A 26,372-nucleotide genomic window follows, 5' to 3' on the forward strand; every position below is an offset into this window, starting at 1 on the left:
TCAATTAAAAAATACTTTTTTTTTTTTAATATATTATGTAACATAACTATTTAAATGTATAAAATTATAAAAGAACAATGATGAAATATAAAATGGGGGACCTACAAGAGTAGATCCAGGCCCATATTGAATCAGCAAACTACCGAGAAAATCTTGGTGGGACGCGTAAAATTTAGGCTGGTTATGATCATGATTAAATTTAAGCTAAATGTTTTTATTTTAAAATAAAGATATAATGTATTAGTATATACTGTTGCATATTTCTAGTTCTAAACTTACTTATTAATGATAAATCAAATTTAAGCATTTTAGAAATATATGTGTTCATATTTCTAATTAGTATTTTTTTTATAACCAGTATAAAGTTAAGTGAAAAAATATTGCCTCTGTCCGTGTAGGAGGTAACTTAATACAATGTATGTTGGATAATTTGTAAACTTGCTACAGAGAAACTATCATGAAATAATGCACATCAACTTCAAGTGAAAAAAAAAAAAATCTTATTTTGCTTGGAATGTAAATAAAATAAGAGACACATTTTTGTCAAATGGGCCCATAGGTGATTTCGAATATTGAATATTAAGGTTGAAGTCTTCATTGCTTATCATATAGTATAATACAATCAAATCTCTACCTATAAATGAACTGATAGAAATTTAAAATCTCGGTGAGTTGAAAAGTCTCAATTCGGCGCTAGGTAGATCCCCAGTGTGTTAATACTACTTTTAACACTAGCATATTTGTTGGGATTTGACTTGATACTGTCCTTAAATTGCACGATAAATAATATACAAGAATATCCTGGTAATATCAAACCTAAAAGTATAATAATCTAGACTGAAGGTATTTTATAAGCAAAGTAAAATAAATTATATATTATATTCTTTGCTTATTCAAAATCCTTTAATTATTTAAACAAAATATAATACATATAACTAGATTTTAGTTTACTTTATATTTTACATATTTATATACTTAAACAATAATACAATTATAAAGTATTAGCAAATCTATCGACAGATGTATGGTCATAAATATTATAAGACATTTATCGCTTATTGGTAATATTGTCTAATGAATTTATCAAATATTCTGCTATACTTTTGTAAACTTTAACCTAAAAATTAAAATATAAAATACAATAAATATTTCTAACAAAAATTTTTTTTATAATTTAAATTACTTGTGAGGATTCTGGATGAGTGATGACAATAGGCTGACCAGAATCACAACCATTAGTTATAATAGGATCCAAAGGTATAGAAAATAATGTATCTATTTCTGAAAATAATATTAAACATTACCATTCAATAAATTACCAATAAAATAACTAAATACTTTCTTGTGTGGCTAACTCTTCAACATTATTTCCAAAAATAAAATTGTCATGCGAACATTTTGAACATTTCATAGTACTCATATTTTGTACTATTCCTAATATAGGAATGTTTAATTTTTTAAACATTGTTATACCTCTTCTGGTCACACCAAGAGCAGCCTTTTGACCAGTAGTAACAATTAAAACACCTACAATTCATAATTTAGTTTTTAAGATATTTATAATGATTTATAAATATCTAATATTATTTTATTACCACTTATTGGAAGATTTTGAGCAAGTGATAAGTGTGTATCTCCAGTTCCTGGAGGTGTATCCACAATAAGGTAATCTGTATGGTTCCAGGACACACCTCTAATTAATTTATCTATAGCTCCCATAACCATAAGTCCTCTCCAGATGGCTGCTGATTGATCAGTTATTAAGTTACCCATTGACATGCTATAATAGAAAGATTAAATAAGACTTCAAAAAATAAATAAACTTGAAATAATTAATTTACCACTTAACCCCATAGTTAATGAGAGGTACCATAAGGTTATCTATAATTTATAAATAAAATTTAATTAATTTAAATTTAATATTTTATTTAATTAAAGTACAAATAGTAACAACCTTAGGCCTTACCATTATTAATTAAAGGAGTTTCATATAAATTCATCATTAATGGTATAGATGGACCGAATACATCAGCATCTAATAATCCGACCTCTTTGTTAGGTGCAACACATTTTATAGCTGTTGCTAGATTTACTGTACAATATAAATTTATCTTTATTATACTTAAAGTATTATATGTTTTACACAGTTAAATTTCCAGCATAAATTCAAATACATTAGTTACCAGCTGTTGTTGATTTGCCAACACCTCCTTTTCCAGATGCTACCAATATTATGTGGTTCACACCATTAATTGGATGTTTTTGAGGTAACTTTTTTCTCATGAGTTCTGCTTGTTTTTTAGTTAATTGTGATAAATGTTTTACACATGAACATTTCAATTGATTCTGGAAAATATAGCCATATACCAAATTGAGTATACAAAAATTAAAAGAAAAAAAATTCCTCACATTTATCAAAGGATAAAGCCGGTTAATTGTAGATAATGAACTCATAATAAACATCATGAAATATAATATTCTATATTGACAAATTAATTATACAATTCCTGTTAAATTTCAAATATCAATAATCAAATTCTGCAAATATTTTCGATTTTGAATATCAAATTGATTACCATATTATATCTTTGAGTCATGACATCACAGCTTTAGATAGTACCTATCAAAAACCATGATAAAAATATATAAATATCTCGCCGATAGATATAAATAATATAATAATAAACAAATAGTTAAAATAAAGTCAAATGACAAATAGTCAATACACCATTTACAAAGACAAACCCTTGCGTTATGTTAGCGTCAGCGACTCGGCGTACACTCTACACAATACTAACGTAAAAAGTTGATTAAAAAATTAACAAATAACAAATTGTCTTTAAATTTTGGAAGAATTATTTAGTAGAACAAGAAGTAGTAATCCCAGAAACTATTGAAAAATTTAATAGATTAAGAAGTTGTGATCCAAATTGCTCCCATCACTAAGTGCTAACCTAAGAACATTTATTACATTTAGTATTTACTGTTGTTTATATACCAATCAAATTTTTCAATAGTTTAGTGCGCCAGATAATCTAATTCATGATTAACTCTTTAACAGTAGTCTATCTAATGCCGTGGTCCGTGGATGCCGGATGATTATTTTTTTTATAGTGTTTCTGGTACCTTTAATAATACATTTTTAATACAAATCTCTTATCGAATCATTTTGACGATGAATGTCATGTTATCACGTATTAGTAAACGGTCGGCAATACGTTTCCTTTCGTTACGTCGGTGAAAACAGTCTTATCAGTTATCACTATAATTATTATTTTTTGATCTTTTTGAACTTCAATCAATAATCACTTAACTTTCAACTATTTAACCCAAAACCAGCATTCAATATTTATAATTTCTGACTAACCAAATTAATTAATATATTTACTAATAATGTCATGTTTAATAAATAAATTTGGATCAAATTGGAAACCAAATTATCTATTATTCAAGGTAAGTTTTTAAAATCATTAAATAAAATAAATATAAGAAATATTAAAAAAAAAAAATTAGAGTTGTAGATCTAAATCAACAACAGTTAGAGATAAATTCCGTGAAATAATTCAAAGTGGACCGGATCTGACAGAGTTTATAAATGAAACACCTATAACATCAGAAAACTATAATGGCAAATTACGACGAGCTAAAGGTGAAGAAGATAGACTGCGTTTGCCTCCTTGGCTTAAAACTAAAATACCAACCGGGGAAAATTTTTCAAAAATTAAAGAGCAACTACGTGATTTGAACTTGCATACTGTTTGTGAAGAAGCTCGATGCCCAAATATTGGTGAATGTTGGGGTGGAGGTAAACATGGCACAGCTACTGCAACAATTATGGTAACATAAAAAAAACATATTTTGTGTTTTATTGTAAAATTATTAATTAAATATTTTTTAGTTACTGGGTGACACTTGTACTCGGGGTTGTCGATTTTGTTCTGTTAAGACATCTAGAGCCCCACCACCTCCTGATCCCAATGAACCAGTTAATACAGCAAAAGCTATAGCATCATGGGGACTTGATTATATTGTGTTAACATCAGTTGATCGTGATGGTATATTAAGATAATGATAAAATTATATCTATTGATTGATAAATAGTAAATTGTAAAATGTTTTTTTAGACTTGGAAGATGGTGGATCTGCTCATTTTGCTGAAACTGTAGTTGAAATAAAGCATCGGTTTGTTAAATTATTTATATATTTTTTTTATTTCTGATCTATTTACATCTATATAATTTATTATTTTTCTTTTTAGTAATCCAAATATAATGATTGAGTGCTTGGTACCAGATTTTCGCGGATCAGCAGAAAATGTAAAAACTATTGTAGATTCCGGGTTAGATGTTTTTGCTCATAATATTGAAACTGTTGAAAAGCTAACACCTTTTGTTAGAGATCGAAGAGCAAATTATAGGTAAATAAAATATATGTTATCATAATTCATCATTTTTATTAATACTTCAAGAGTTATTAAATCATATGATCATATTTTCTTAACTATGTAATATGGCACTAACATTGATGGTTGATCCATAAAAAGAAACGCATTAAAGTTTAATTAATAAAAGATTTAAGAATACATTGACTTTGCTTAGTAATTGTATGTAAGTTGCTATGTACAATACATCAATCCTAAGCAAGTTTTAAGTATGTAAAGTATTATAGTTCCAAAATACTCATTATATAGATATATATCTTATTAAAAATTAAAATTTTGTAAAAAAATCCAGCATACAAGTATAATATGCATTTCTTACATATGGGTCTGATAGTAAGTCAATTAAATTTAATATTATGAAAATATTATGCTAATATTGCTTTTTTATTAACTTATTGCTATTTTTGTGTTGTTAGCTTTAATTGAGTTATTGTTGAATTTAAAAATAAGGATATAATCAAAGGAATCTCACAAGCTTTTATTGAATATTTTGTGTAATTAGTATTTATTTTAAAATAAAAAAAAAAAAACATCAAGAGTCTTTGAAGTGCTATTATAGATAATAGTCTTCAATCTTACCTTTAAATTTTAAAATAGGTTGATTCATTTTAATATAAAACTTAATCTAAAAGTAAAAAATTGGTTCTATTGAACACAAATTTTTTGTTTTATATTTTTATGACTAAACAACACACAATAAGGGTGTAAAATTCTCTTAATTCTCAACTATTTCATGAATCATTTTAAAAGCCATAATTCATAAGTTATTAATACTTTACCCTCTTTTTTTTAAAAATAATTCAACATTTAAATATTATGTTTATTATATAAGATTATAATCTTTAATCTTTTAAATTATAGACAAACAATGTCAGTGTTACGTAAAGCTAAAGAATTTAATCCACAACTTATAACAAAATCATCCATAATGCTGGGTCTTGGTGAAACTGATGAGCAAATTGAACAAACATTTAAAGGTAATTATTACATATTGCAAATGTAGTATAAGTGTTTGCCTTTTTTTACTACTTAAAAACATTTATTTTGTAGATCTAAAAGAATCATTGGTGGATTGTGTTACACTTGGACAATACATGCAACCTACAAAACGACATTTAAAAGTAGTAGAATATGTTACTCCTGAGAAGTTTAAACATTGGCAAGGAGTTGGTGATGAGATGGGATTTTTATACACAGCAAGTGGTCCACTTGTAAGAAGTTCATACAAAGCTGGTGAATTCTTTATTGGCAATGTATTAAAAAAACGTAAAGAAGCACAGAAGTCTAAAAATTCTGAGACCACTTAAATGTATTGTTGTTGTTATTGTTGTTTATTAAACTTTTATTATGTTATTATTAAAATATAAAATTTAATTTCATATATTAAGTACTATTCTAAAAACCTTCTGGAAAAAGTTTAGATGTATAAGTAGTTTTAAAAATATTATAACTGGAAACTTTAAGTAAATAGAGTTCAAAAACTATGGTTCGAGTTTACATATTTAAAGGAGTAATTTTTTCACACATACACATTAAAATATAAATCTTCAATATTGATAATAAAACATTACAAATTGATAGTACATTGAAGTTGCCAATATTTTTTATTTATTCAATCTGCTGACATTTAATCAAGGTATACTTATCAGATGTATGATTAGTTGATTAATTGATGTTAGTAAATTAGAAATAGATTACTTATGAGTGGATAATGCAAGTTCACTATCATCAGCATCTTTGTAATTTTTAGTTGTATGTTGTATCTATTATCATTTATCACTGAATGTAAAATGAAGTTCGTATCCATTTTAATATTTAAAAATTTACCCATTCTTGATATTTTTCTATTCTAAATATTAACTGTGTTATACAAAACCAGATTATATTAAAATTGGTTCATTTAAGAAATTAAGTATTCTATTTTATTTTCACAATTTAGATATAAAACACAAAAATGCAATTTAAGATAAATATTTTATAACTCTTAAAAATATTTTATCATAATGCAAAGAAACATACAGGCTCTGCTATAAAATTATATCTATCTGGTTATTTTTTTAATATCTATAATATAAAATAAAATAAATTATTATTGAATATGGATAAATTGGTGTATGAATACTTTTTAGAGAAAATTAATTTAGTTATTTGAACTACTAATCTTTTAGTTATTTACTTTGTAGAAATTGGTTGACGGTTTTCATTGGACATCGATATCTCAGGAAATCCTTTGTTCTTTTTGTAGGTCATGGGCTAATAATAGAAAAATAACCCTAGAATTAATAATATAGTCAACATTTGACACAAAATTAGAAAAATTGGAATAACCAAAGTTCTCTTTAAAAGTAACAGGTAACAAATTAACTACTGGTAGTTGGTAGTTGATACCCAAGTTCAACTGTTGTGTAATGTGTAATAATATGGTATTAAGAAACTTAGTTACTTTACGCTCCGCTATAACTCATAAATCGATAACGTCAACATAACCGTGTAATTTTATAGGTTTAATGTTTATTATATTTATTTTGTTGTTGAACGTCGATAACATGATAATTGATAAATCGTTATATCTCCTCTGAACCTGAACTAAATGTGTTTGAATCAAAAGTGCTATACCACTTTACTAGTCATTTAAAAGATAATTATGAACAGCACGAACACGAAACAACGTTAAATTGGCAATTCAACTGACGTAGTGATGTAACACTAAACAGTAATAATTAATAATTAATAATTAGGGATTATAAATAGTAATGGTCAATAGACAAGTTAATCGAGCAAGTGCAACTGCGCGTGTAAGTTAGTCGCACACTTCTTAATTCTTATAGCCAATGCTGCTTACATATTTTAAGTTAGCTTGTTACAATGTTACAGTGTTTTCGTAGTACAAAATAATACTTTTTTAAAGATACAGCAATATACTATCAAAAAAATAATACTACAGTACTAATACTAATAATTAGTAATGTTCCTTGTTAGTAGTCACTAGTTACTACTCATAAGTTTGAACTTTGTACATAGTAGTTATAGTACAATAAATATTTACATTACATTTTATTAGTTTATCATAATCAAAAAGGTTTATAGCGACAACACGATATAAATTGCACGCATACGCAATAAATTTTGCCAAGAGCGCTCAGTTGCTCAGCTATGTTGCCTTCAAACATTCAGACTTCAGTGTTTACTGTTTAATGTTTATACAATACCTCACTACCTCAGACTATAATTAATAATTATATAATATTATGATCTAAGCAACGCTATAGGTAATAGCTAATATATGTGTATGTGAATGCATAATATTGTACTTATATATGTAATATGTATATACACTATATACTCTGGAATGAGGACAGGACGGTAGTTGAAGCATCACTGTTAACAGTGCGTGCAACAAAACAGTGATATTGTTTTTAACACGGCCGTAGAGCGCTGTCAATGTTTATACTTCTCAGTCTCGATACCTTTGTAGATTTTTGATTAGACATGTATGTTGTCGGTAGTCTGAGTCCGACTGATATTTAATTCTAATTCTAGTTTCTCTCGAGTAGTCGAGTGTTGATTGTATTTACTACAATTTAGTCGATACTCCACTATATAGTTAATACATACATCTATTACCCTCGAGTCGGTAATTTTTCATTTTCATCATTTGATTCAACGTGTATTCTCTACTAACAGTATAAGCGTAATCGGTTCTTAAATTACATTTTATTGACTGTTACAATATTATACCCGAACGAGAGATAACATTTGTCTAATAAATACTTTTATCGGATATTCAAGCAGTATATTTATACTTGTTTGTTGTATGTTTAAGATTATACTCAATTATAGTCACAATTCAGGATAATTGTATCTGCTGTTCCGAATCAATAGTATTTGAAAATTTGATCATGAAAATTATGTGTGTTTTTCTGTTAACTATATAACAATCTTAAAATATAGCTCATTATAAATTTTTCATTATTTAGATCGACAAAATGAAATGGAATCGTACCGTAAATATAGTTCAAGACATCATGACTCCCGTCACCACAACAAGCACCACAAACATCGGCACCGTCACCATCATTATAGGTATGATGAAGAAGATTATGAATCGCATCGATCTCACCAGCGACATCACAATCACAGAAGCAGCGATGAAGATAGTGAATATGAGTATAATAGGATTCCACCGACAAGAGTGGAGAAACCTCCTTCACCAATGTATCATCAACCTACCAGAAGACCAACTACTCCACCACCACCGCCGCCGCCACCACCACCACCACCACCAACTGTACCAATTATTGAAAAGCCAAAAGAACGCAATTGGAAACTTATAGCTGATCCATTTCTTACCAAAGTGGCCACTAAAGTTTATCGCTACGATGATAATATAGATCCTTTGTTTCCTGAAATGCCTGCTGAAGATCCACGAAAAACGTTTAAAACTATTACTTTACCCATTGAATTGCCAGTACCTAAATTTAAGGTATGTATTTTAAATTATCAATTTTGTCTATCTTCCTATTAGTTAGATTTTATAATACTTATTTATATTTTGTATTTTTCTAAAAAGTCATAATTGAGTAATAAATAAATACTAAAAATATGGAGAAACTTAAAACAAAATGTAAAATGTATTTTAAAAAATGTATTTTTCTAAATAGTCTATCTACATATTATATACCTGTGTACAGTCTTCCAATAAATTTTGAATAAAAATAAAATTGGCAAAAATATAAAAAAAAATATTTCAACAATTTTTTGAAACAAAAAATATTTTGAAAATATACATGAGGTCATTAATTAAGAGACTGAATTAAAAAAATTTTCTAGCTATATTTAATTGTTTTTGATGTAAAAGAGTAGAGAAAACTAGATAAAATAATAGAACAATCTAATGTTTAAATTCTTGTTCTAAAATTTCTTTTATCAGATAAACACATGTTTTATTTTTAATTAATCAAACTGAGTAGAAAGTGTAACATGATAAAGAAAGGTTAGAATAGTTTGATAACCATTTACCATAATATAGTTATATTATAATATATACCTAAGTAATGTGTGTAATAGTAATTGTATTAGCTATGCACATAATTTAATAATACATTACTACTAGTTATCATAAATTTGATAATTTTACATAAATATAAATCAGTTATAAAATTTAAAATTATTTATTTAACATACTAGTTTTAAAATTTATTTAAATAAAAATATTTTTAAGTGTCTAGTAAATGTTAATAATAGAAAATATTCTTATTCTCTCTTTGATGCCAAATTTTATATTTTTGTAATTATGTTAATTAAATTTTATTTATTACAATAATAAATCAAAAACAAGTGTTTTATCAAGTAAATCTATTAATGATATCGAATTTTTACTTTTTTAGTTAAATATTAGATTTATTGTCGAATAACTAATTTAATTTTCAAAGAAAATTTAATCAAATTATTGATCATATTAAAACAAATTGTAAATGTTGTTATTTAAATAAGTATTTTATATATTTATTATTGGTAGTAAACAAATAATTCAAAACATATTCAAATTTTATATGTGATTTTTTTTTTTAGATCTTAAAATAGATTCAAGTATACAAAGTTTATAGTTTATCTAACAACATTCATAAAAAAATTTAGTATAAAAATATACCAGTTTATCTATATTCTATATGTTACCGTCAATATTTGGAATCAACTATTAACAGTAATGAGTAATGACTAATCAATATTAACAATGGCAAATTTAGTTAGGCAATGCAAACATTGCAAAATGAATAATATTTTATTTATTTATTTTCACAAGATGGTACTTAGAATTTGATAATTATTTTGTTGTTCAACAAACACATTAATTATTTTGAAATTTTATTCTACAATAACACCCTTGATAATCCTGACTCCCAATTATACTGGTATTGCCAGCAGCAAATTTAGAAACAAATTTCCTTTTCTTTTACTGAATGTATTCTTCTGTTTGTGTGTATTTTTGTTTTTTGTTTTTTTTTTTTTTTTATTCATAAAAGCATATTTAAAGTCTATATAGAAAATTGCAATAAGTAAATTGGATAATATAGTAACATTGATTAAATATACATATATTTAATCAATGATAGTAATAATAAAAATAACTTGGTTGGCTTGAAGGGGGAAAACTGTTCTTCAACAATACTTCCTGTTTAATTTGGTGGGTTCATGTGAAAAGACCGTTTTTTTTTCTATTAGGCTAGAGAATCTCTTGACCATTTTCTCTTTAGTCTTGGAGGGTTGCTGAGGATGGTTATAGAGGACATCAAGAAATAAGAGGGTTTTGGTTTGAATGGAATTTTGAGTGTTACTTTTTATAATGTTGAGTTGCTAATTCATTAACTGTTGAAAGTTATAGATCTTTATATAGTGTGTCATTGATCATATACCACGAGGCTTCAGTTATTTGTCTAATACGTATAAATTGGAAGGCTTGTATAGGTCTTATAATAAATGGTTTGGCTTGGCCCCAGATTTGGATACCATATGACTAAAGAGGGGTAATTTATGTTTTAAATTTTTAAGGAACCATATTCTCATATTTAAATTTAATTACTTACATAATTTAAGTAGTTTTGAACATCAGTGATAATAGCTAATATAGTCTGCGGTGACGCTCTAGCCTTATCAACATCAAAGATTTTGTATTCAAATAATGATTATCAAGTTATAACTTGGTTTTCTATTTAATGTTTTTATTTTTTTTCTAAATTCTTATAAGCATTAAGTGGTAAAAAGAAAGTTATTTAATAAATTGAGAAAACCCGTTTAGGAAACACCAATAAATGACATTGACTAAACTTATTAGTTAATTACAGAAATATACATCGATTGCTCACAATAACTGATTTGCACTAGCATATCTGACATTGCCTAGTCATTATAATTATTACCTGAATTACCAATAATAACAATAACATGCATGTTTTATTGTACTAAAAATCAAGATTATTGTATTTACAAAACATAAATAATACTACTTTTTATATTATTATTTTTTCAGCTTGATAGAAACTACATTGGTCAACGCCCTGAAGTTGAAGTAACCTTCTCTAATTTAAATGATAATATTGATAAAGTGTTTCTGACTGACTTGGTAAGTAATTTTTTTCTAATTGAGAAAATTAAATAGTAAATTATATTGTATAAAAAGTAATTATCATACAAATCTGTATTATATTACTTTATTAGTAAAAGTATATTTTTGTATAAATAGTAAAAATAATTTTTTTGTTATATCCTCAAAATATATTAAATGTAAATAATGTTGTTGCTTAAATTTTTATTGTTGTATAATATGATTATTTTTACTATTTATAGGTAGTAAAATTCGGAAAAATAGATTTGTTACAAATATTCTACCATCCAGTCACCAAGAAACATTTGGGTTTAGCCAAAATTATTTTTGAAGAGGCGTCATCAGCTAGATATTGTGTTCAAAGATTGAATGATACATCTGTAATGGGAAAAGTTGTGAATGTTTTTTTGGACCCTTTTGGTAAGAATATATTGTATTTTAAATTTATGGACATTTGAATGATTAAATTATTTATACATTAAACAGCTTCAGAATGTAAAATGATGTTTGATAAAATGACTGAAGAAAAACCAAAACCTCCGTTAGAAATACCTAAAACTAAACCACATATTATTTCCAATCGAGATCGACGATCAGTTAAAATGTGTAAAGCTAAAGAAGAATCTTCGGTTAAACCTCTGACTGAAGAGAAATCATCATTGCCGCCCAAAACAGATAATTACAAAAATTATAGTTATGATTATACTACTCCTTCTCCAGCCACTAGTGATCTTCCATCAGAACAAAGTTATAGTAGTGGATATAACAGTATGGGTAGTACTCCTGCATACAATGGGACTTATCCCTATTCCTTTAATAGGTATAAAGTATAAACTATAGTTTATTTATTATTATTATTATAATTATAAATTATTTTTAAATGATATTTATTGTTATTACTTTTTATTTAAAGATATCCTTGCAATGTTCCTCCAGTACCAAATAATCATTGGTGGGGAGAATCTAGTCCTGTACCGCCACCTTTACCCTCAGCACCAGCACCAACACCAGCACCAGTACCAATACCAATACCGGTACCGGTACCTGCACCAGCACCAGCCTCTAAATTAGATTCTGAAGCACAATCAAAATTGGATTTAGATACAAGAATTGAAATGCTGCTTAGTGGGATGTCATCTCAAGGTGCTAGTGAACCTGCATTTTTATCTATTGTAAAAAAAGATCCGGAAGATGTTGCTGACATTGTAGAAGATACTATTGATGATGATATTATTCTAAGTCTTCCTCCACCACCTGGAGATAATGACAACCAATCTGATTTAGATGAAGAAAAAGTTAGCAATGATGAAGAGATATTTCCTCCACTTTCTAATCCTCCGTCACCTTTTTTATCAAAAGATATTTATCTTATGTGTTTTGAAACTGCAGCTGAGCAATTAAAAATTACTAAAGAAAAGGAGAAGTTAGAAGCAAAAAGTTTCTTAAATAATACAATTAGGAATGGTAATGTCATTAAAGTAATTGATTATAATCTGTAACAAAAAAGAAATAAGTATTTGTATTTGGTTTTAGTTATCAGCAAGAATATGCATGATTCTCTGCATAGTGATATCAGCTCTAGTGATGATGATTTCATGTTAGGATCAAGTCCTAAAGGAAATACTCCTGATGATGCAATGAGTTTATCTAGTTTGTCATCACGTGATGAAAAAATTGTTGAAAATGATCCTAATATACCACCACAATATCCACCATTGCCAAATTACCCCCCTCAGGGATATTATTATCCACCACAATTTAACAGTCATTATGGTTATCAATATTTTCCATACCCTCCTACTTATCCATATGGTCCTCCATTACCTAGAGCTGAGTTTTATGAACCAGAACTACCACGTGATAGGCATGAAAATAAAAATTTCCCAGCCGAACTTAGAAAGTATGAATTATTTATTTATTATAAAACCTGCTTTATTTATAGTATTATATATTTTTATTTTAGAAGTTTAATGAATGCTGTATTACATGAGTTAAGAGTTATTATTAAGCGTGACCTTATGAAGAAAATGGGGACAGCTGTGGCTTTTAATGCTATGGATCAGTGGTGGGAAGAAGCTGAAAGGCAGTCAAAAGTAAGTTTTATCTATTTGAATTTGCTATTAGTGTTATTATTATTTTTTTTAAATATTTATAGTCTACTAATGTGACTAACGAAGAGCCTAAATCTGCACAACCAGCTCCTAACCTTAATAGTATCTTGGAAGCTGGAACAGAAGGCTTAGAAACGTTGGCTCTGAGTGGATTATGTTTAGGATTCCGAGCAGCTATTCCTAAAATGCCATCTTTCCGTGTAAGTTATCATTTTTATTATTATTGTTATTTATTAAAATATATATAAATAAGATAATTCAAATACTATAAAATTAAAAACACATTATATTTAATGGGAGTTTAAAATAAAACTAAACATTGTGAAAAAGATAATCATATAACATTATTTCAGCTTGATTCTACTGTTGGATTATATTTGGTGTATATTTTAATTGTTTTGGTTATATATTCAATTTTGTATTGAGTTATTATTTGTAAAAGTAATAGTAGAAAGATTTTAGATTTGAATGATTTTTAAAGGAATGTAACATATTCAATGCCGACATTATTTTGACTTATTAGGCTATACACCATGACCATACCAATAATTAGACATATAAAAATATCCCTACAATCACAACAATTATGAAAAGCAAAAAGAAATTGTACCAACTTATTTAAAATTGTATATTGAGTGACTAGACCAAATTTGAAAGTCATGCACTCTCAGCTGAGTATTTCAGTATAATATGAGAAAATACATAAATAATCAACAGATACCATCTGTTATCAGTCAAGCTTGTCAGTATCCAATTTTGAAGCATATTTAATTTTGGCATTGAATGTTTTAAAAACAAGTGCAGAGAGAATAGAAATTTTAAGTTAGTTGTGAAGATTGCATAACCCACCATAAAACTAGTTAATTAACATAGAACGATAAGATAAATTAACACAAGTTAAAATTTGAAACTTAAGTCTATTCCAAATTTAAATATTTTAAATAATTACTGAATACATAAGTTGTTTCTAAAGAAGAATTGGTATTGTTGAATCTAGTTTTTCAAAGAACATATTTTAATGAATTAGCTTTAATCAGAAGCATGTTTTGTATTATGACCACCCTGATAAATATGAATAAATTGATTTTAAAACGATATATTGTTTTTATTTAGTCTATGAAGACTAAAAAATAATCCAATATTAATTTTAGATGAAAATTACTAGCAGTGAAAACAAATATAAATATTTATATAAAACCAGTTTACAATAAAGTCCTATTTTTTGTGCACAATTTAATTTTTTAAATATTTAGCTTTTTATAACTTATTTTAAGCAAAAAATTATTGTTTTTTTTTTTGTATAAATTTTGCTAAAATTTATTATCCTAGGTCAATAATTTTGAAAATTCAATGCAAGGCTCCTCAAGAGCTTTACTTCAATTTAAAAATATTGAAAACATACAAAGCTACAAGTGTTTTATAAACATTTAAACTTAAAATATTTACATATTCATTAAATTCACTATAATTTGCAAACTACAGTAATTAAAAATACATTCAACTTTAATTTTCAAACCTAAAATTTGAAAATCTAATTCAAGATTTCTTCTAAAATTTGCTTATAAGAATCGTTATAAATTAAAGTTAATATTAATCATTTTTTTTTTGATGTTTTAATTCCAAATTGTTCAAATCAAAAAAATTATATTTTAAACATTTAGGCCTCCAAGATACAAAATATAATTATTTTAGCTGAAATATTTAAATTCCTATTATATTCTTATCAATAAAACATTATTTCATTGAAATTTTCAGAGAAAAAAGAAGGAACCATCCCCCAAGAAAACTAATGAACAACAAGATTATGGAAGTGATCAAGAAGAAATGGTTATAACTTCTGATAATGAAGCCAAAGATGTAAGTTTGATTAATTTATTAAATATTTGTTTGTTTGTTTATTTATTTATTTGTTTGTTTGATTCAAGATTGATGATGATGAAGTTACTAGACCTACATTTGCGGAACGAAAACGTTTGGGAAGAGACTTGTTTGACAGTGATAGTAATTCTTCTACTTCTGAACTGTCAGTCCATAGTTCTTCTGAGGAAGAATCTAGTAATGATAGCTCTAGTAATGAGTGTTCATCTGATGGATTTATCTGGCAAAATAAATTGAAAAAATTATGTAAAACAATGACAATGGAAGATTTTGATAGAGTCAGGTAAAAAAATGTTAATGGATATTCAAGTAGAATTTACTATATAAATAATTCTTTATAAGTATTTAATATATATATATTTTTAGGGAACTCACACCTACTGGTTATGAAACTCCTATGGAAATAGATAATTTACCAAGTTCTGATGAAGAAGGATCATTTGTGAAGTATAAACGTGATGATAAAGCTGTAAAGCGAAAGATTGATGATGAGCATTTAGATAAACTAGTTGAACCTAAAAAACGTTTACTAAATGGAGAAAAAACTCCCACTGAAGAAACCCCAAGTAAAGTATTTTCAGATCACTCATATTGTATGCCTCAACAAGTATACAGTCCTCCTCCTATATCTGATTGGGAAACTGAAGTTGACATAAATGATAAATCAACGAGTTTAATAACTAAACCAGTAATAAATGAACCGAAAAAATCGGAAGTTTTTTCAAAAAAAATAAAGCAGCCGTTAACTGTTAGAGATAATAATAAACTAGAAAACACTGATCAGTTAATTGCACACAAACATCGTGATAATCAAATTAAGACCAAATATTTCAATAAACGAGATATGGTGCAAGAAGCAACTGTATTATTTGAGTTCCTTACTAAGGGTATAGATGTGGAAGATGTTAATTATTTAAAACAAAGCTATGATGCATTGTTGTCCAATGATACTGTACACTACTGGATGAATGAAACACATTGGGTCAACCATCCAGATATCCTTTTAATATTATAATTTTTAATTTATTATTGATCTGTATTGTTTTTTTCAAATTTTTTATTTACTGTTTTCATTATACTTCATTTGGTTTAAGAGTATACTGATTGCACATATGCTAGTGACTGTTTTATGTGGTTGGACCTTCTGATTAATCGTTTAGTAACAATCGTCAACAACCATACGGCGTAGTGGATAAATAGATGATCAATGGGTGGACACCAGAACCAATAACTGGTAGGTGGTAAGACGTTCACAGACATGACAAGTCTTCATTCGTCACTCGGTATACTCTAAACTGAATGTAGTATAAGTGATGTAAAGTATTTTATTTAATTAAGAAAGTAGTTTTATATGTTAAAGACACTGGTGTGATATTAATTATACTTTCTAGTTTCTATATAATTTAAAAAATATTAGTAAATTTCATAAAATTATATTTTTGGCTATGAGGTGCTGCAGTGACAAGTGAAATTTATATTATATGCTGTTATAAGATAAATTTAAAGTCACACTATTGTCTAAAACATATTATATACAAAAGATTATAAAAATACCTAAAATTACACTTAAAATATAGAAAGCTATTTACTTATTGGCTCTATGATTTCACGTGGCTATTTATCAATTTTCATCGTCTTGTTAAATAATTATATTTTTAACTTTGGATTTTTATTTAAACGTTTTTCATTATTTTTACTTCAATATTAAATCATAAACCTGATGCTAAAAAACAAAAAAAAGCTAATTGTAGTCAAATAAATGAGAAATGAGTTATGATAAAAATGAAATTAAACTTTTAAACTTAATTTATTTTAAAATTATACTAATAAGGAGCAGTATATTTTAATTTCATGTTGAAACTAAAATTATATACAATTATAACGTTAATTTTTTTTATTAATCGAAGATATACAAATTGGTGTAGACATAAATTAATTTAAATTAATTGGTTATTCACTTATTTTTTCAAAAAAGTCAAAATTTTCTTTAATTTATAAACACTGACGGCACTTCCAAATCTGCTTCCACGGAAAAAGAAGAAAGATGAATGGAAAGTTCATGATACAGGGTGTGGTAGAACAGAAGGTTATTATAAAGTAGACAGTAAACAAAAAGCTAACCATAAGGTAAATATTACTTTTTTCTGTTAATTATATATTATAATTTAAATAAGTTTATTTATGAGGATATTTTCATCATGTTTAAACATATTCAGTTTTTGAACATTTTTAGCTATAACATGATACAAATTTTTTATTTTAGTATCATTTTGGACATACGATTGCACAATTGAATCGTATCACAGAACTTAAACGTGTTAAAGAATCTACTGGAAAAATGTTGGCTCTTTCTCGTGAAGCTCGTAGTAACCAAAGAAGATTATTAACTGCTTTTGGGGCTACGTCAGACAGTGATTTGCTCAAATTCAATGTATTAAAGTTCCGCAAAAAACAATTGAAATTTGGAAAATCTGCGATACACGATTGGGGTTTGTTTGCTATGGAATCTATTGCTGCTGATGAAATGGTTATTGAGTATGTAGGGCAAATGGTTCGTCCTGTAGTTGCTGATCTACGTGAGCGACAATATGAAGCTACTGGCATAGGTAGCTCATATCTGTTTAGAATAGATTTGGATACCATTATTGATGCTACTAAATGTGGTAATCTGGCAAGATTCATTAATCACAGTTGTAATGTGAGTATTTTTTGTATTATTTAAACAATATTTCAGTTAGTTAGAATCTTAAAATAAGTTTTTCCTTTTTAGGAAAATAATCAAAATAGTTAAAATAATGTTTTAATTAAGTACAACATTTGAAACCACCAAAAATAATAATATATAATATACTGTGGTATTTAACAGTAATTCATTTTTTAATAATTATTTCAAATATTTAATTGTCCATCAAGTTTCATAGATAGCTATTAAATAAACTTAAAAAAAGATATTAAATTATGAATTATATAATTAATGTAATGATTTTACATTGATATTTTTATTGTGCGTGTCAACACATATTGGAGCAGTAAAAGTGCTTAGATTTTCAACTTTAATATCTCTTCTAATAGAAAATAAATCTAATTGGCACTGTAGGGGGATCACAAATATTCCATGACTTTTCTTAGTTAAAAAACATAAAAAATAGAAAAACTAAAACTTTTATACAAACTTTGTTTTTGACAAAATCAATTCTCTTATTAGTTGGTTGTAATTAAAAGGGTGAATAACTGTAAATTCATTAAATATTCACAAAATAATTTTATTTGCATATCTATACATAGCATATAATTGAGTCAAAGTATTTTAACCCATTTTGAGTTATTTTTAGATATTTGTTATTTTTTCTTTTTTATACATATATTGAAAAAAATGAGCTTGGTTAATACAATATTTTTTGAATTATTTTACTATTGTTATTTAAAAATATTTAAGATCAATAAGCACAATTTTTTATAAACATTTGCATTTATTTTTTAGTTAAAAATTTAAGAAATTTTCAATTTTTTGTAAATAAGGCTTGAAATTTTATTATAAGATTTCTCATAAGTAGTTTGAGTCAAAGTAAAAAATATTTATTTAAAATTTAAATTTGAACAAACTGAAGTATTTTAACAAATTTAAATGATTTTTTTTATTTTGTTGTCACACAAAAATATTATTTGTAGGAGTTATAACTTAACGCACATTATTATATTTTATACATACAGTGACATTTTCAAAGTTAAGATTCATTTTGTTATTGCTTATTTATACCATTAACTTATTCATTCTATTCTATGGTATCAACTCAAGTGTTAACAACAATTATATATTATATAAATATATAGCATTATAATAATTAAATATAATATAATAAATGCAATGATTTTGGCAAAAAATAATTTGTCTTACTGTTTTTATATTACAATAAATCACCATTATAGCAATATAAATAAATCATAAAATATAAGTTAACAAACCGCTTTTGCTCAGAATCTTTTTTTATATGTAATTTTAATGTTGTCACATAACCAAACTTGGCTTCAGTCTGCATGAAAAAAGAAGCTATTCTAGCTAGATGTAAAAAAAACTTATTTTAGTTTAAATAATATTTATACTATTTTTAATCCATAGAATTTAAGTGACCTTTCTTAGCTTTTTGCGTCTAAGTAAATGATTCCTAGGTTCTTGAATTTCCTTAAATATGTAGCTACTGAAAAAAAAATCTTGATTTTTATCCTCGTGTATATGTAAAACCAATTATAGATATTATTTTTTATGATGTCAGAGCACTATTTGATTTCTTTCTCATACAATAACAAATTTTAATTTTAAAATGCTCATAACTTGTTTTAAAATTTAAAAGCCTTAGCTTTTATATATTCATAATTTACCTTTTGTGTTGGATAATAAGTCAATTCACTGAAATTTTAAAGCTTACCACACAAGATCAAATTTTTATTGAATAAAAATTGGATATGTGGTGTGTACGTTAGGAATAAAATAAATAACAAGTCGCCACCCCTTATCATTTTAACTCTAAATAAATTCTTTTAATATCTTTTTTAATTGCAGCCTAATTGTTATGCCAAGATAATTCAAATTGATGGACAAAAGAAAATAGTTATATATAGCAAACAGCCAATCGGTGTAAATGAGGAAATAACTTATGATTATAAATTCCCACTTGAAGAAAACAAAATACCATGCTTGTGTGGTACTCATTGTTGCCGCGGAACGCTCAACTAGTTGAAGAATATTTATTAAATAAATTGTATTTGTTTTATAATTGTTTGATACCTTTCCCATATAATTCTCACTAGTTTATTTTGATAAAACAAATATGACTGATGTACAAGTTTTTGTTTTGCGTCACTTCATCAACTTGAAGCGCTTGCTTTTTTTTTTTTTCTCATTAATTATGTACATAATATTGTAAAATTATTAAATATGTATTATTATTATTATAATAACAGTTCCATGTTTTATTTATTGAAAATATTATTTTATTTCCAAAAATATTTTAACATAAAATAAACAAAACTAATGATAGTTAACTTGAAATAGCTTTTAAATACAAACGATTTGGTTTCAAACCTGATCAAAGAAAAAAAATTTATATTATGAATGAATAAAATGTGTTGTTTAATTTATTTAGATTTTGTTTTTGCTTTATATAATATAAATGTTAATGTGAATTGGATATCCTAATACAGCAGTTTCCAAATTTTTATTACCTGTATACCACTTACACGGTCTGAAAATTTTTCATGTACCACTTGATTCAATATGAATGAATAATTTAATGAGATAGTCAATGTATTAAATGAATCAGGACATCAATACCGAGCTAAATGTTGATATAACTTAAGTCTTATGTTGTCTTCTATGATAATTTTATTCCTATTTATAATTTTCATGTATTAGTGGGAAAATGTTTTTTCATACATATATGTAGATACAAAAGACCTTAAAAATTTAAGAGCTTATAAAGATATCAAATATCCTTTTTTCATTTCTAGTCATAAATTTGATATATTCTTGATTTTAAAATCACTTAAGGCAGAGTCAATGATGAGACAATGAATGATTCTCTTGCTAAAATAGCTCCTGAAACATTCTTAACATTAGAATTCTTTTTAAACAGGGTTATAATCCATTTCATTACTAAATCATCTTTACAAAAATATTTATGATTATGTATTACTAATTACTAATTATTCAAAGTTGGCTGAATTTAGTTTTATACCCAAAATTTAGTTAGTTTTTTAAATTTTAAAAGATATTTTTGAATATTAGTGAAATAAATTCAACTCCCCCACAAATACACTAATTTTATCACTAGCATAAAATATGTTTGTTTGTTCCTTGAAGACCTCATGCTTAGATTTAAACAGTTAGACATGACAGCTATTAAGTCTTAACAGAAATTCATTATAACAAAATAGTTGTGTTCATAGGTTGAGAACTGCTGTCCTAATAATACAATTTGTATATTAATACCATTATTTTTTCAAAAATTAACTAATTTATTATATCAGTCAAATATTAAAAAATTAATCAATATAAGTGTAAAAAAATAAATAAAAACTTAAGTAAATTATTGAGTCACAAAATATTTTGATATACAGATTAATAAAAGAAAAAAAGAAAAATACAATTAAAATTATACAAATAATATACTTGTCTTAAACTTTAATTACCAGTTCATTTCTCTCAATGGAGAAGACTGAGCAACTGGTTTTACAGTGTTAAGTGTATTACTTTTAAGTACATAAGTTTTATTTTTTGGGACGATATTCTCAGCATCAACACGTCTGCGAGGTGTGGCCAAAGCATCTAAACGGTTCTTTGATAAACCAGTTGTCTTTAATTTATTATTTTGTAATTTAGCTGCCATAGCATTCTTTTCCTATAAACAATTTAAGTATTAAAAATATTCTTATCTTTTTTTTTTAGTAAAACAATTCAAGAAAGTTTTTTTTATTCTAACTTACATTTGTCAAATCAATTATTTTTCTTTCTAAATCGTCATATTTCTTAGCAGTTTCTTCAAGTTGAATGTTTCTTTTTAGTATTCTAAGACAACAAAATAATAATTTATTACATACTAAATTAATATAATAAAATACAAAATGTATACTTTTCATATTTCTCTAAAAGCTGTTTGTAATTAGGACCTTCTGGATCTGTATTTTCAATGTCTAGCTTTAATTTATGAATAATTTCTTTTACTTCACCATCGACCATAGATTCTAATTCATCCAGAGCAAACAAAATATACCTCATTTTAGCTAAAAAATTATCTTTAACCGTCTCGGAAATCTTCATATAATCATTAACTTTTTCAGTAAGTTTACGTTCAACAATAGCAATTTGATCAGCAGCCAATTCTTCAAATGATTTTTTTTCACCAATTTCTTCTCGCAAACGTATAGTTTCATTTTGTAAAATTTCATTATGTTTGCATGTTTCACGTAAACGATCACAAACTGCATACAAAGCAGCTTGAGAATTCTCAATGACCATTCTACACACACGATTTTCCAATGCCTCAGAACAAGCACTACGACATGTATTAATATAGTCTTTACATGTATCAGTCGTACTTTTAGAATTATCTAGTTTTTCAATGTCAACAAGAGCTTTAGTAAGGTTAGAATCTAATTTTTTCAATTCCAAAAGACGTCTAGCTTTTATTTTTGTAGAACCTACTCTTGTTGAATTAGAATCTATAGTTTTCTTAGATTTTTTTGAACATTCTGTATAAACTGAACTTTGAGAACTGTAATTTAAATAAAAATATAGTTAAAAAATAATAAAATAATTTAAGTTTATATATTTAAGCTAAGAATAATTTATAGAAAATATACAAATTAAGTAAGTATACATAGAAAAATAAAATTAATAATAATACATTATATTATCCTACTATACCTGAAATTTGATGCAGTTTTTAATGTTGACTGAACTTTTACTATTTTTTTTGCAGTCTAAAATATTAATACATTAAATATGAAATTAATGATATAATAAATAGTTATGCAATAAGGTATAAACTGTAAACTTTACAAAAAAAATAATTTTACATTAATTAGGTATCTATATTGAACTTGATTATGGCTAAATACTAGGTTGTACCCAGAAAAAATGTAGGGGGAGGGGTTATAAAAACCCTTAATAAGTTAGCAAGTGGTATATAAAACAATGAACAATTTATAAATACTTTAAAGCAAATAAATATATTATATATTTAACATTGAACCCGCATGTGTTGTCTTTGTCTTACACACATACGATATAGTAAATTTTCGTTCACCAGTTATAATAGTATGTTTTTAATTTTGATATTAAAGTTAATTGGTGTATTACTAAACTTTTAGTTATGAACGTCAACTGTGTTTTCTTATTTGTTTTTTTATGATATTTTAATTTTTAAGTGAGTAATGAATATGAAATATATATATATATGAAAATGCTCATAATTCATTAAAAAATTAAAATATCGTAAAAACCAACAAACAACCACAGATAATGTTCTTACCTAAAAGTTTGATAATATGTCAATTCACTGTCTAAGGGGTCAACCCCCCCCACCCCGAAATTTCAGGAAATAAGTTTTATCGTAATATGAATTACATTTTAGTACTCAATATAAGAATAAAAATTTACAACCCCCCCCCCCCCCCAATATTGTTATGTGTATGCACCTATATATTACTAAAAAGAAAAAAAAGAATTTGTTGTAATTGTGATAACAAAACTGAACATTGATATTTCACTATGAAAAAAAAGAGATTAATAAATACTTTTTTTGATTATAGAGAAAGAGAAATGCTAAATGATGAAAATATAGTACTCTAAAAGCCCATAGATTTATTCACCAAGTTATAAATCAGAGATAATTTTATAGGTCTAAATACTGGAGTTTCTAAGTAAATGGAAGTCTTAAATCATTGTGAAGTTAGTTAAGACCAAGTATATCATAAAAATAAATGGTGTCTCTCTATTATAAAACCAATAGGTAACAACTAAAATAATGGTGGTAATTATGTTACCCAATAAAAAATCAAATATATTTAATATTTATTATCAAATTTAAAGAACACTTTTAAACTAAATAGGCAATATTATAGTAAATATATTACTATTTTAAGTAACATATTAAATAAATGGTAATTTGTTAGACTACAAAATTGTCAGTAGAACATACATTGGACCGAATCCCAATATTAATTATATTCAACAAATAACATAATAATACAAAATTAATAAATTATACTTACTTGAGGGACAGAAGGTTCTTTAAATCTCTCTGCTTTGTCAAATTTAGAACCTTTAATGAGTTTTGGACAAGGACTTTTTGGATCATATGTTCCAGGTGGTGGTGCACAACCTAAAAATAGCAAATATATTTTATAAATTTATACTTGAAAATTAGTTATTAACAATAGGTTAATTTATTTATAAGAGATTTGTTTGTTTTCCAAGTATTCTCTTATACAATCAATATTTTTTTTCTTATTGTATCATTGTAATAGTTTTAAAACAAAAGGATGCCTTACATAATATGTTGGGTTAATATAAGATGCAATATTGAAGAATGTAATCGATATAAGGGTTAATGGTTACTAATATGAAAATATCATAATTTACAAGCGTTTTAACTTTAATAGCAAATCTTTAAACAGAGCAGACTACATTAAATACAAATATTGCAATTGTATGGAACACATACCAAAGGGGTAAAACTATTATTTTGGTTTATACTTGTTTTTTAAGGAATTATTGAAGACTTGAGAAAGATAAAAAATATTTAACAGATTACCTATATATTATGTTTTAACTACTAATAATAAAATGTAAAATTGGTTACTAACAAAATACATGATAATATTAAAACATATAATATACGTACATCAGTTGGTATTGTAGGCAGGAATCTTTTTGAATTAAATGTTATATTATATTATGGATAATTGATTCTTATAGCTAATTTATAGACAAATTATTATAAAATATAAATATGCTAACGTATTTTCACATACTAAAATAAAGTAGATAACCTGTAACCTAAATAATATAGCCTAACTAACTTGTTTATTCCAAATTTTAATAAAAAATTAAGTAGGTACACATAGTTTAAATATTAAGAGCTATTTCCAATAAAAGTTTAACTAAGTACTTAATTAACAACAGAATAACATCATTAATTTGTATCAATTTTCTAGTGAGTATTCATAATTACTATTATGAGTACTGAGAACAGACTATTAACGTACTTAATGCAGTTAGTTACTTACTTGATACTTCGTTAAATCGCTTAATTTTGCTCTTCACAAACGACATAATTGAGTCACGCCGATAGTAGATAAATCAGATATAAATAAAATATATATATAAGAATAAAATGGGGTTTAAATCAAAATTTTAAATTAAAAATATAGTATTGTTTATATGAAACAAAACAAAAAATTATTACAGAAAAATTAACCGTCAAATTTGCACTGGTACAAACTACAATCACTATATCTATATAACGTACTACCTATGAGACCCTAACTAAAAGACGGATAAACGGTAATTGAGAAATTGGGCGCCAAAAACCAAAAGGGGTTTGATTTGAAATACCAAGGGGGTGATTTGAACGAGGAGAAACTGGGGTCTGGGGACAATTATTATTATTCAACAATGTAAATAAAAGAAAACCGTTGAAGAATAAAATAACGGTTTTCCCTAGGTCGAGATAATGGTTATCAGTGTCAGGGTCCAAAGATGTTCTATAGCTAATAATTACCGCCCATAAATAAACAAATATTATGTACTACATGCACCTATTGGACCTATTTAATTATAACAGTTTAATTATCAATAAATGTATCGCGGTGTAATTTACTATCTAATCACAGAAATGTATAATATGTCTAATTATCCAATACTGGAAAAAATAGTAAAAATAAAAGGTAGAGGAAACCCCTGATCAAGACAAAACCTTTTCGGCAATTGGAGACATGACGTATAGAATTATATTTTTATTTTTATATTATTTAATTATAATTATTAAATAGTAATTTGTAAATTTTGAACATGAATTATTTTAGAGGCATTAGAAAAAAGAAAAAAAAATTTATCTTACAGTAAATTTATAACGCAATTAAGGGAAGTTAAATCACACAATAAATAATACAAACATTTCTTACTTAAATGACGAACTGGAAAACTAAAAAATTAAAGAATTAAATAATTTTTATGTTAATTACTCCGATTTTTTTTTTTTTTTTGCAAAACAGTACATCGAATGGGTCTCAGTTCGTCTCTGCACAAAACAGGCCATAAAAGGAAATGATAATTTTTTTT

The 26,372-nt window shown here is 25.9% G+C and overlaps 4 protein-coding genes across 8 annotated transcripts; 2 read left to right on the top strand and 2 right to left on the bottom strand.

Annotated features, from left to right (window-relative positions):
* Positions 1-983: 983 nt before the first annotated feature.
* Positions 984-3,179, bottom strand: LOC112602308 (iron-sulfur protein NUBPL). 4 transcript variants are annotated; one of them, XM_025350319.1, is made up of 10 exons: positions 2,999-3,179; positions 2,577-2,620; positions 2,410-2,507; positions 2,184-2,346; positions 1,967-2,092; positions 1,842-1,881; positions 1,596-1,780; positions 1,339-1,527; positions 1,184-1,281; positions 984-1,117 (listed from the first exon to the last, which is right to left on the bottom strand). In XM_025350319.1, the coding sequence occupies exons 3-10, from the start codon at positions 2,464-2,466 to the stop codon at positions 1,049-1,051; spliced, it is 927 nt and encodes a 308-aa protein (XP_025206104.1). In that variant the 5' UTR covers positions 2,467-2,507; positions 2,577-2,620; positions 2,999-3,179; the 3' UTR covers positions 984-1,048. The 4 variants fall into 4 exon arrangements, with proteins under 4 accessions (XP_025206104.1, XP_025206105.1, XP_025206106.1 ...); XM_025350320.1 differs by lacking the exon at positions 2,999-3,179 and adding an exon at positions 2,746-2,990; XM_025350321.1 differs by lacking the exon at positions 2,999-3,179 and adding an exon at positions 2,729-2,990 and having other exon boundaries at positions 2,410-2,620.
* A 117-nt stretch (positions 3,180-3,296) lies between these two features.
* On the top strand, positions 3,297-5,841 carry LOC112602307 (lipoyl synthase, mitochondrial). The gene is made up of 7 exons (XM_025350318.1): positions 3,297-3,453; positions 3,514-3,837; positions 3,899-4,055; positions 4,125-4,182; positions 4,259-4,417; positions 5,303-5,418; positions 5,492-5,841. The coding sequence occupies exons 1-7, from the start codon at positions 3,394-3,396 to the stop codon at positions 5,746-5,748; spliced, it is 1,131 nt and encodes a 376-aa protein (XP_025206103.1). The 5' UTR covers positions 3,297-3,393; the 3' UTR covers positions 5,749-5,841.
* A 2,067-nt stretch (positions 5,842-7,908) lies between these two features.
* Positions 7,909-20,460, top strand: LOC112602306 (histone-lysine N-methyltransferase SETD1B-A). 2 transcript variants are annotated; one of them, XM_025350316.1, is made up of 16 exons: positions 7,909-8,075; positions 8,265-8,351; positions 8,419-8,924; positions 11,469-11,561; positions 11,786-11,963; positions 12,030-12,363; positions 12,457-13,007; positions 13,077-13,443; positions 13,507-13,636; positions 13,699-13,854; positions 15,410-15,511; positions 15,580-15,815; positions 15,899-16,527; positions 17,535-17,659; positions 17,796-18,230; positions 20,091-20,264. In XM_025350316.1, the coding sequence occupies exons 3-16, from the start codon at positions 8,433-8,435 to the stop codon at positions 20,262-20,264; spliced, it is 4,002 nt and encodes a 1,333-aa protein (XP_025206101.1). In that variant the 5' UTR covers positions 7,909-8,075; positions 8,265-8,351; positions 8,419-8,432. The 2 variants fall into 2 exon arrangements, with proteins under 2 accessions (XP_025206101.1, XP_025206102.1); XM_025350317.1 differs by having other exon boundaries at positions 7,909-8,351; positions 20,091-20,460.
* Positions 20,461-21,638: 1,178 nt separating this feature from the next.
* LOC112602249 (hyaluronan mediated motility receptor-like) lies at positions 21,639-25,733 on the bottom strand. The gene is made up of 6 exons (XM_025350219.1): positions 25,319-25,733; positions 24,302-24,411; positions 22,953-23,008; positions 22,159-22,800; positions 22,013-22,094; positions 21,639-21,927 (listed from the first exon to the last, which is right to left on the bottom strand). The coding sequence occupies exons 1-6, from the start codon at positions 25,362-25,364 to the stop codon at positions 21,715-21,717; spliced, it is 1,149 nt and encodes a 382-aa protein (XP_025206004.1). The 5' UTR covers positions 25,365-25,733; the 3' UTR covers positions 21,639-21,714.
* Between the last annotated feature and the right edge of the window lie 639 nt (positions 25,734-26,372).

The sequence above is a fragment of the Melanaphis sacchari genome, unplaced genomic scaffold (assembly GCF_002803265.2).
Source record: "Melanaphis sacchari strain LSU unplaced genomic scaffold, SCAv2.0 Contig85_pilon_pilon, whole genome shotgun sequence".
NCBI lineage: Eukaryota > Metazoa > Arthropoda > Insecta > Hemiptera > Aphididae > Melanaphis > Melanaphis sacchari.